At 31.7% G+C, this 12,220-nt stretch overlaps 1 protein-coding gene across 1 annotated transcript; it reads left to right on the forward strand.

Moving 5' to 3' along the window:
• Positions 1-2,471: 2,471 nt before the first annotated feature.
• LOC127708215 (uncharacterized) lies at positions 2,472-10,045 on the forward strand. The gene is made up of 5 exons (XM_052213059.1): positions 2,472-2,612; positions 4,293-4,346; positions 4,869-4,919; positions 5,831-5,912; positions 9,352-10,045. The coding sequence occupies exons 1-5, from the start codon at positions 2,603-2,605 to the stop codon at positions 9,626-9,628; spliced, it is 474 nt and encodes a 157-aa protein (XP_052069019.1). The 5' UTR covers positions 2,472-2,602; the 3' UTR covers positions 9,629-10,045.
• Positions 10,046-12,220: the final 2,175 nt, after the last annotated feature.

Raw genomic sequence — 12,220 nt, forward strand, 5'->3', positions numbered from 1 at the left:
TACTGTCAAAATTAAAGAACCTTAGTGAGCGCGCTCACATACCCCACGTCCCCACATTGTCATTGGAGAAATAAAATATGTGCAAGAAAAAAAAATTGTATAAGAAAAAAAAAATTGAATCATAATTTCCTGTCAATATGCACATCTACATAGTATGTCCTTATTATCTACAAAGTTTCATGAAATTATGTTGTGTGGTTTGAGAGGAGTTGCGATGACAGACTTGCAGAAGTACATTGAAGCAAATAAGTTCAAAGGGGCGTAACTCCTAAAAAATATTGAATCATAATTTCCTGTCGATATGCACATCTACATAGTATGTCCTTATTATCTACAAAGTTTCATGAAATTCTGTTGTGTGGTTTCAGAGGAGTTGTGATTACAAACTGTTGCAGTGGTACATTGAAGCAAATAAGTTCAAAGGGGCGTAACTCCTAGAAAAAAATTGAACCGTAATTTCATGTCGATATGCACGTCTACATAGTATGTCCTTATTATCTAAAAAGGTTTCATGAAATTCTGTTGTGTGGTATCAGAGGAGTTGCGATGACAAACTGTTGCAGTAGTACATTGAAGCAAATAAGTTCAAAGGGGCGTAACTCCTAGAAAAAAAATTGAACCGTAATTTCCTGTCGATATGCACATCTACATAGTATGTCCTTATTATCTAAAAAGGTTTCATGAAATTCTGTTGTGTGGTATCAGAGGAGTTGCGATGACAAACTGTTGCAGTAGTACATTAAAGTAAATAAGTTTAAAGGGACGTAACTCCTAGAAAAAAAATTGAATTGCAATTTCCTGTCGATATGCACAACTACATAGTATGTCCTTATTATCTAAAAAGGTTTCGTGAAATTCTGTTGTGTGGTTTGAGAGGAGTTGCGATGACAAGAAACAGGACTGACGGACTGACGGACGGACGGGTCAAAAACATTATACCCTCCGCAACCCGTTGCGTGGGGTATAATTATATGAAAGAAAGGGGAAAAACACAGAAAATCCAGAATAGCTATTTGCACAATATCCGTTCTTTTTTTTTTAATAATACCGTTTAAATCGAATATGTAGTACTACGTTTATGTTACATGCATGTTCTACCTGAATGAATTTATCTTTGATACGACCCCTCTATTTCTCCTGTAAACTGTAGGTGTCAATAGTCGGTGATGTGAGTTGTTGAAAAGGTCTAAAAGGCAAGAAGGTAATACATATTTGATTAATAAGTTTCAGATAATATCTCACGACAACTAAAACCGTTTGATTACTACTTAACTTGGATATTATGTTGTGTCAACATTAGACTATTCTGGTCACAAGAAACTGCGTATGACTATTCAAAGGAATTATACAAGAAACGATGAGTCAAGCTGTAAATTAAACCATGTACATGACACAAAGCAACATAAACTAAAAGACATGCAAATGTTCGAGAATAGCATGCAAAGGAAAGCAGCGATGTTAAGTACCGTTTACAAGCCAATATAAAGGAGGGGGGAAGTCAATCATTTGGTTTTTAATAAATATATTTGTCAAATTGACGCAGCTGTGTTCCAATTTCATTGTTATAGGTTCAATTCAAATGACACCTTTAGTTTTCAAAATGAAATGGCGCAAAAGTAAGTTAGTTTCCTTAATAACAGAATAGATAAAGTCATATGTACTAAATAAAAATAAATTTTATTAAATTCCAGATAATTCTTCACAAGAAACTGAAATTGTTTTATTACGTACAATCTATCTGGGACATTATTTTGTGTCAGCATTTATTTTAGACTGTTCTGGACACAAAAAACGGCCATGACTATTCAAAGGAATTGTACAAATAGTGGAGAAAGCAGTCATTTCGGAATTTAGGTCATTTAATGAAAGATAGACAACATCGACTTTCACAAAAATGAAAATACGTATCCCTTATTAAAATTCAAATTCACAAATTTAAGTACTTTAAATGATTTCACTATTTAGCTCCAATATTGGGCTTACTAGTCGAAATAAGGTTCTGCAACGCGGTGTTTTGATTGGTCACTGATTATCCTTCAATGATATGTTACTGTATGTACATTATGTACATTTTTTTGGCATATAAAAATTGAAGTTGACATGTAATTTACTTGTTCGGTCTTGAATTTTTTAATACGTCAGATTAATTTATTTGAATTCGTACCCTTCTACGCATTAACAATATCGAAATATTTACTGTTTACAAAATTTTGAACTGTTCGAAATATTACTTCATTTGGCCTTTTAACCTTTTTTTAAATCGAGCGCCACTGATGAGTCGTTTGTAGATGAAAATCGCGTCTAGCGCACAAAGTTATCTGCCTGGTGAGACTTTAATAAAAATATCATTGATGAGTTATTATACCCATTATATTGAATATTGATTGTACTACGTATAATGTGATGTCTGTCAGAATTGTACAAGTTTACTATAACATTTTTAAAAAGGAAGCTTGCATCCGTTAAATTCTGATATAAGATAAAATGAATAAGTAAACGAAGTTTAGTAAATAATATTTAGATAATAACATGAATGGGAAGGACAGAATATGAGTTTCCTGTTTACATTTATGAGCGTAGTTTTATAGGAGAATAAATCAAAATGCCGCCAGGTAAGAATTTTGTATTAAATATTTATTGTGCCTTTTAAGTTTTAATGAACAAATATCACATGCGACAATGTCGAAGTTGATATCAAGTTTCAAATTTGGAAAACTTATAATGTTAAAATCAGGAATAATGAAGTGCTATGAATGAGAAAAAAGTTTACCCGCTGCATTTTTGACATTTTCAATAAAAATTGTCTTTGTTAAAATATATACATCGCTTTATCTCGTCTCCAATTTTTGTATTATTGACAGGAGCATAAAGATAAGGTCTCTTTACGTTAAGAAACCCTCAGCAACAACTCTCTCTGAGGGGTTCTTAGGTGGTACATTGTAAGGTTTAATTTCAGACCCTAACCAGTATACTCTCCTTTTCAAGTGGCATTCCAAATTTCCTGCCCATCATCCCTGTCGATTATCTTTTGGATTTATTGTTATTTTATTTTTCATCCTGAATATGTATGGAATATTTGCCACTGAACATAAAGCAAACAACAATCAATCAATCAATATTTTATTTCATTAATATACTAGATGTTAGTACCTGATCAATTGTATATATAATTGGTACTACATGTATTACTATAATTGAAATACATTCTGATTTTTATCCTGAGTATCAACTAATTAGTATCAATATATAACTCATCTCCCTCAGGCAAAGTTGACATTAAATGGATTTTGCAATTTTTTTAGGTCCCTTTTTGTTCATATTACATACAACTCTTCATCTTTTGAGGTTCTTATACTCTCTTGGCTTTTTTAATATTTGGCTTTGAGCGTTCCTGATGAAAGTTAATTCAGAAAAGCGATGTATTTTATAAAGTGTTGTTTTCATTTTTTATAAGATGTCGTGTACTAATTTTGTGCTAGTCTCAATCTTCTTAAGTATTCACTTTAAGGAGATTTAATCATTTCAAGTCTTAAATATTGCAACAGCTTAGGAGTTTACGTTCTTACACTGCAAAGTTTATATACGGAAAAAATTATAACGAAAATTGTATATTACAGAGGGTGGTATTGTAATGACCACACGCGTACGTTTCTGTAATAAACCCCGTTCCTAATACAACTAAAAAGACATCGTTAACTATCTCTGAAATAAAGAAATTGTCTTTGAAATTTTAAAAATTACACTAAAATGTATTTTTCTTTTCCATTATTCTTCATAATCAACTTGTGGTTCTCAAGTTCTCAGCTAATCATTCATTTGAATGACGTGAAATTTCTTAACCAGCCTCTGATTTTGCTCTTGTGGCGTTACGAATAAAGGCGACCATCTTTGATAACATTGAACATTGAAATAAAATGTGTGTCTAAAAAAAAATCAAATGTATCTCGTGGAATACGTTATTTAACAAGCGTCGAAAGACAAAATTGTGAATATCTAAAACGCTCGCGGCATGCCTCGCATTTTAAAAACTAATAAACTATAATAAAATTGAGAATGGAAATGGGGAATGTGTCAAAGAGACAACAACCCGACCAAAGAGCAGAAAACAGCCGAAGGCCACCAATGGGTCTTCAACAAAACTCTCTCAGTGGAGAAAATTGTATCTCTTTCAATGCTATGGTAGAATCTTATGTAAAGTCCTATTGTTTCAAAAGACAAAACAATTACCGAGATAAACTTCACATGTTATTATAGTATTATGTATTATGTCTGATCTTAACATTATTTTTCAGATATACATCTCGACATTATCAACTTTCAAAACTCCAACGGCAGCTTTGATATGGGTAAATACTTCAATATATTCTACATAATACACTCGTTGTCACTATATACAATAATCATAAAGGACTTTCATAAAGCTGAGGAAATCTAGCAACAGAAAAAGTGCGTATAACCAACCCTTTGACTTTTCGGTCTAAGGTATATTTAAAGGGTTAAAAATAAAAAAAATAAAATAGAGATAAAAAACTATTATGTATGCACCACGTGACATCGGTAGAGGTAACATTTTCCGGGTTACAAATTCACCGGTCAAAACAGTATGTGATGAAACATAAAGACTTCTAAAGAGGCGACTTTTTCGAGTTTGCTGATTGGCAACATATTTGTTCTGTAATCCTCAAAATATAGATACATGCAATAAAAGCGCTATTATTTTTGCATTAGCGCCCTAGTAAAGCAGTAACTTTGGTCTCATTTACACTTACTCAACAATATGTACTTAATTCCAATATGAACCACACTACTAGTATTAAAAACAAAAACAAATATTTGAAACATTTATAGTAAACCTCTTATTATTTCAGACATTAAACAAAACATAACGTACGAGGAAATGGACACAGACCATGCTTTAGGTATTGTTTTCTTATTTTATTGGTAGTGAACAAAAATGTTTTTTTTTTAATTCAACTTAAAATATAAATTTCTCCGAAGTATTTTTATGGCACTGTACAGTTAGTCAAGCCTTCAGAAGTACTCCACAAATTGTTAGAAACATTCTGAAATACAAATACCACCGTACGTATAGTTATGATTTCATGATCAATCTCAATTGGCTTCCAATAAACACTATGTTTTTGGTACAAATAATAATCTTGCGTAATCTTTGAATTTTCAAATGAACAAAATATTTTAATTTCAAATCATGCTCATATTTTATCTGAATGCCAAATACATTTATTTTGCCTTGATAAACCTATTAATGATACTGGCACTAACCATCATCATCCACAAAATATACGTCATCAACACACACAAATAAATTTTTCCTTTCTTTTTGTCGTCATTCATAGGTCGTATTCATATTTGATGAGCTGTTTTTTTAATGAATATGATCAAACTGTTATAGTATCATAAAGCATCATGTAGCAGACTATATAATATAAAATAAGGAGATGTGATATGATTGCTAATGAGACAACTTTGCACCAAAAACCAAATGACGTAGATGTAAGCAACTGTATGTCATCTTACGGCCTTCAACAATGATCAAAACCCATACCACTTAGCAAGATAAACAAGGCCCCGGCAGAAGAAAATGTAAAACAACATAAAAAGCCCAAAATGTTTAATGTTTTATGTTTTACTTAAGTCTTGTGCATTTTGCTTTAGTTGAGCGAATACAATGTGTTTAAACTAAATGTTCATTTAAAGGTGGGGATCTGAAATTCGATTAATATTGATCTATGCATTGTATGCATATGCATTTGTGTTTATGTGTGTTTTGACTGATATTTACATATAATAATTCATATCTTTTTGACAGAAATACGAGTTACGGCCTTGGCAATGATCGGAATAGCTTTATTTATTGTTATTGGACTAAGCGTTTCCCTCATATGGAAAAGGCAAGTTTTTTTTTATGATATTAATAAAAAACTTAAAAAATCGACACTCTTACAAAAAAAAGTTAAAGTAAGATAGCATAAACAGATCCAGACAGATACAGAGCCCAGCCCAGTTTGAAAATGACATACATTGAAACAGATAAGAAACTTTAAACCATATGACAATTACGACACTAAGAATGTCCCCTTGGCATGAAACTAAGACTATCCACTCTGTATCGTATGCCTCTTGTTTATTTTTCCGCTTCCATAATGGAAGAATACATTTTAGTAAAAAAAAATGAATCATCGTGAATATTGTTTTTCATATACTTGCAGATGGGTTGGCATTGGAAAAAATGTAACGGGAGAAACGATCATTTCTGAAACTTTCCATCTTGATGCCATAAGTTTAGCCAATATCTTTCATCGTAAATCAGTGCAATCTAAAAAAACCTATCTTCGGTAAACATCAGCCTGTTCCTATCATCTTTATTATCTATACCACAACAGTTCCAAAAACTACAAACACGTGTTCCATGATTTCAATCATGACGAATTCAATTCTAAACCTACTGATGCACTTGTGTTAGTTCCCCATTCATATATAATCCGACAGGCCACGTTATTACTGGTGACCTGAACAATGTCAACATCATTTCTCTGCAAAAAGTGTTAACCAAAAGGACCGAAAAATACCAAGAGCATAAATCCACAAATTGAAACTCAACCTTACAATATTAATGGATTTGTCGAGGATGATGCCAGACAATAGAATACAAGACAAAATAAAGACATACATGTATATACTATTTCCGAATGAGTTAAGGCTGTGACTTAATTGATACAAATACGAATTAGAACATTAATGTTTCAATGATCACCCATATATTACATCTATTTTCAAAGACCCACATTTTGCTGAAAACCTGTCCTACCTCCTAACATATTTGTTATCCCCGCAGACAAATAATCCCTATGTACATCATTTCTCTTGTATTTGTTAATAGCATTTATTTACATTAAGTGCTTGATTTTAAAAGAAATTAAGCATTTGACAATTCACTAAAAAACCTAGCTTAACTATACTCACATGACACTTAACCAAAGATGAAATAGTGAACAAATTGATCTTTCTTCACTGTACTGAATACCCAAATTGGTCAGCTAAATGATCCATCTTTTTTCAAACCATTTACTTCTTAATCTTTTTTTGTCAGCAATCAAAAATGGCTTTGGAGTTATTGTGACAATAGGGATTATACATACTTAAAAAAACACGTTCAATTTAATAATTTCAAACAAAAAATCCACTCAAACTAACATCATCCAGATGCTTGATTTATTTTATTGATATCAAAATTAATGCATGTTTGTTACGTTTGAAAACGTGTTTTTCAAAAGACAATATGCATTCTTGAAGGAACCAACTGTGCTCCTCTTGCCGACTTGCTACTTTATTCATTTACGACAGATTTCATGCAGGAGCTTTCAGGGAGTATGAAAAGTAGCTACCATTACTCTTTAACTCTGCGTTCCGCCATATAGAGGATTCCATTCTCTAAATAATTTAAACTTTGGTGGTTATGTTGAACGCATCTATCCCATCGAATTGTAAATTAGGGATAGCTCAGATACAGTTCATTCTGCTTCATTCTGGACTTTCATCTAAAAATTGACAATAAGGATCGAGTGAGATCTGCACTCACCCATAAAAGAGATGATTCAAGCTTTATTTGTATTGTGAACTTTAATTTTTACATTTAAGTCAGAGCAGGTTTATTATCTCCCGTTCTTTTCCCCTAGCGGTAATTGACATCTTTAGACATTAAGTCTTGCTTGAAAAATTCTCCTGCTCTAAATGTTTATAAACTAAAAAAAGTGCTGGTTTGGTATAAATTTGAAATATGATTGTTTAGATGGGCAGTTAAAAAGACACTGTCCCTTGGTATGATTTAGTTACATGTAACTATTAAAAGTAATACGAAATTTACTAATCTTCCTCCAATCTTATTCACATGCATATTTAAAACAATAATCCTTTAATTTATGTTGCTATGATCCCCCTTTATTATGGAATAGCCGGGTCTTTCAAGTGTATAGTTTTATTTTCTGAAACATCCTTTAAATCTTGCACATTTAATAGAATGCTCTTTTATGTTGAGTGTATTTTCTTCTGGATCGTGTTTCAAAACGTCACCAATCGATTATAATATAATAACCCATTAAAACAATCGAGTAGCCCCCCCCCCCCCCCCCCCCAAAAAAAAAAAAAAAAAACAAAAAAACTTATTGTCGAACATGTCTCGCTTTATTCAAATCAATGGCCGTCTTTTTCGTGTCTTCAAGTTTTTGTGTATTTTGTAAATTTATTGTTAAGGAAGTTCGCTACTTATTTCAAAATAAAAAGCTTTTCATAACACTAGTATATATTGATAGGGGATTAAAAAAGGAACCAAAAAGAGCGTAAAAAAATAAAGGTCCGTGTTCTTGTTTTCGAGATATTAGCCATTGAAATTTTGGCGGGAAAATGTTCTCTCTTGATTTTTCATAGCTTCATTATTGACAAGTGTAAGTTCTCAAAAACTATTAAAAAATAACAAAGATTTTATAAGACTTTTACAGATGGTTTATAATCATAAATGTAAAAGATTTTAAAAAGAAAAATGGGGGTTAGTGGGCAAATTTTTTTAAGGCATTCGAATTGATATAACCAGAGGAATCCGAAAATCTGACAAAAATTCCAAAACATGACAAGCGAACATCCTTAATGGCAGATCTTTGAAAGTCTCTGTAAAATATTCAAATCTACATTTGTATTTTCAAGTCGAGGCGATTTAGTTTTTCATATATTGTTCTTAAAGATCTTAAAATCATCAGGCCATAGATGTCTGAAATGTATAACTTCGACATATTTGTTAGTTTTAATATCTTGTATCAAAAAAGAGATAACAAAAGGATACTTAAACTCAAAAGTCGACAACGAACTTACAATGCCATGCCAAAAAAAAAAACCGAAAAAAGACAAACAAAAAAAACCAAACAAAAACAACAGTATACAAAACACAAAATAGAAAACTAATCTAAAAGACAAAGCAACACGAACCCCATCAAAAACCAGGGGGTGATCGCAGGTGCTCCGGAAGGGTAAGCAGATCTTGACACCCGTCGTGGTGCTCATGTAAGTATACAACCGGCTATAAATCTCCTTCTGTATGTCACATTCGAGGAAAAGAGGACGGGATTGTAGTTACGACAACTGGAACATATCCGTCGTAATCAGTGAAATAGATAACCCATAAAGGTCAACCAACTCATAATGGCGTCAGTAAAATTTTCAAAGGGATGATTTCAATTTCAACGAAAGTTATATGACGGTGCTCTCCCTTGGTATTTGTATTAATCTTTGTAATCATGTTATTAAAATATCACTTTTATTTTTTGCTGTCTTCTTTTACAGAAAAAGACGACAACCTGTACACCAAAGCAAATCAAACGGAATATCAATGAATGACATCCCAAAAGCAAACAGAGTAGACATACATAATGACAACGGTGGCAGTTCATTGAATAATAAATCAAAAGCACGTGGATTTTCAGTGATGAATATTTCAGAACAATATAAACTCTCAATGGATAGATCGTCAGACAAATGGAAATCTTTAGACTCAAATCTTTCCAATATCCATAGAATAAAAACGGATCATTTAGCTTGGAATGCTGTAAATACTCTATGAAATAAAATATGCGAACGGACCATGACATAAAGGTTGTACTGGTGCTGTGTTGCCATTTCAAACATTTTGTTTAATATGACATGTCCGAATTTTATTTACATATTTGTGATCATGTATTTTTATACGTCAAACGCTTTTGAAATACATTAAAGAAGTCATCTTCTTATTGAATTGATTGAAAACATAAAATTCGGCTATAAACAACACAAAATAGCTACGAGAAGATAATGATAAAAAACCTAGAATATCATACAACTGAAAGTATTATGATGACTTATATTGATCCAATGATGTTTTTATTCTATATTGACTTATAGTAATGCCTGACATTCAGGAACACTCAATGAGAGAATATACCCTCAAAAAGATAAACATATTCTTTTTTATTCGGTATTGCATTAAAATGGAGATAACTTCTTTTTGTTTATTTATTTAGTTTAAGGAACACATTGATTTGAAAGTCTCGATGACACAATCTCGCATTTACAATCAGAAATACTTGTTTATCTAGATCCGCTTATCATGGTAAGGTAAACATTATAATTTGTGACAATAAAACATTAGATTTACGTTTGCGGAAAGCGTCTTAAATACAATACACCTATCTCTTTTGTGAAAAAACAAGAAAATATAAAAAAAAATATGCTTGAATAAAAATATAGAAGAATGTACAAAATACTACATTGAATCCGAAAATTGAGAATCACAAACGCATTAAGAATCCCAGTGAATAAAAGAGAATAACGAAACCTTTACGCAAACCGAAATTTTGATAAAAATGTGTTTGTGCTTCAAATATTTAGAATATATTGTTGATCTTGCATATCCTGTAAAAGACTGCGCACATTTTGTTAAATTTTATTCAGCCATTTTCACTAAGTTTGACACAGACGACGACGATGACGTAAAACGACAGGAACTGATCCTCATATGTCCTTACAGCTTCACAATAATAGTCGATTGCAATGATTAAAAAAGACATATGATTGAATCTTCACAAGTCATTTTAACTTTGATACAATCCTCTCAAATTTTCGAGGTATTTTAAAAGCATGCCTGCGAAGTATAATGATATAGTTCCCGGTATCTGTTGTGATTTCCTGTTTAACTTAATAGTTAAAAGCGACATTTATATCGTACAACTTTGATCCTTATAAAACTTTTGTACAGAAAATAGATGCTCTGTCGGGGCACTCCAGCTAATCTGATATTTTATGGGCTCATGTTCTAGCGTTCTTATAAAGTTGGAAATGATGCAATAAAATTTTTTCCTTTTTGCTCATTTACTTCTCAATTTTTCTTCGATTATTAAAAACCTGAATTTCCTTTGATGTCTCTAAACTTGTTCATTAGAAAGAAAATATGATAAATATATATAATAATACAAAGAAACATTTACAATATTGTATGTATATTATTTACATAAAATTGATAATAATATGTTTCTGTACGTTTTTTTTGTACTCTAGTATAATGTATTTTTGTCTGTTTCAACACATATAGAGATTGTCTATTATGTAAATGTTTTCTCCGCTTACTTAGTCCATTCTTAAAATCTTTAAACAATAGTGAACTAAATGTGTTTTAACTAATTTGTGATACTTTTGCTCTAGAAAACATGATCTTGGTTTTTCCTACTGAACATTTGTACTTTTTTTGTTCAAAGAAGTAAATGTTAATCGAGTTAATATGATATGAAAATATCATGTTTCCTTATTTTGCAAAAGAGTAGATTGCATTATCAGGCATGGGAAAAGGGTTCACGGGATACGCGTTTGGCTGGCGAAATTGTGTCCTTGATAGAGACATATTAAGTTTATCTTTGAAGGATTCCATTGCGTTTTCCTTTTTATCTTTTGAAATACGAGTACATATTACTTGGTTTATTTCCTTTGAAGGAAAAATTGTAACTGCTCTTTGGTTGGCTGTGAAATTATTAGTATAACCCTCCTTGTTCGAATGTCCGACTCCATCAATAATAGAGTTTTTTGGAACATCATATAAAAACTCTTGATGGATAATTGATGTATCGCAATAGGCAACGGTCTCTTCTGATGGTATCGTCTTGGTCGGTCGCATCTGGTTAACTATTGGTATTTTTTGTAGATTTCGACTACTTTTATCCCCCATGTCCTTCAATTCAAACATGGCATTTTTGCTTTTTGTAAAGTGTTCTCCTTTTTGTTTGTTATTTGCAATGTTGACAACAGAGTAGTTATCTTCCCCTGCAAATTTTGGAGCCACGTGACTTCGAACGGTAAAATCAAGGCTCTGATACATATTATCGACTTCAGATGGAATGTGATATTCGCACGGAGCTAAATCCGAAGGATTCTCGAATGATCTGAAGTCAGTCCAAACTGTCGGTGATCGATAAGACGTAACTTCCATAGCAAGTTCATAGTCTTCATTTCTCTTATTATCTCTAGATTGACATTTTGTTTGTTTTCTTTATCAAAAATAAAAACAATAAGGAAATATATAAGATCAATTAGAAATGAAATATATACATTTGTAAGATAGTAAGTATTTAAGTACATTGACATTGTTAAGGCAGGTGTAATTGGAAATTCCCCTATCAATTCATTTAAA

The sequence above is a fragment of the Mytilus californianus genome, unplaced genomic scaffold, assembly GCF_021869535.1.
Source record: "Mytilus californianus isolate M0D057914Y unplaced genomic scaffold, xbMytCali1.0.p SCAF_7, whole genome shotgun sequence".
NCBI lineage: Eukaryota > Metazoa > Mollusca > Bivalvia > Mytilida > Mytilidae > Mytilus > Mytilus californianus.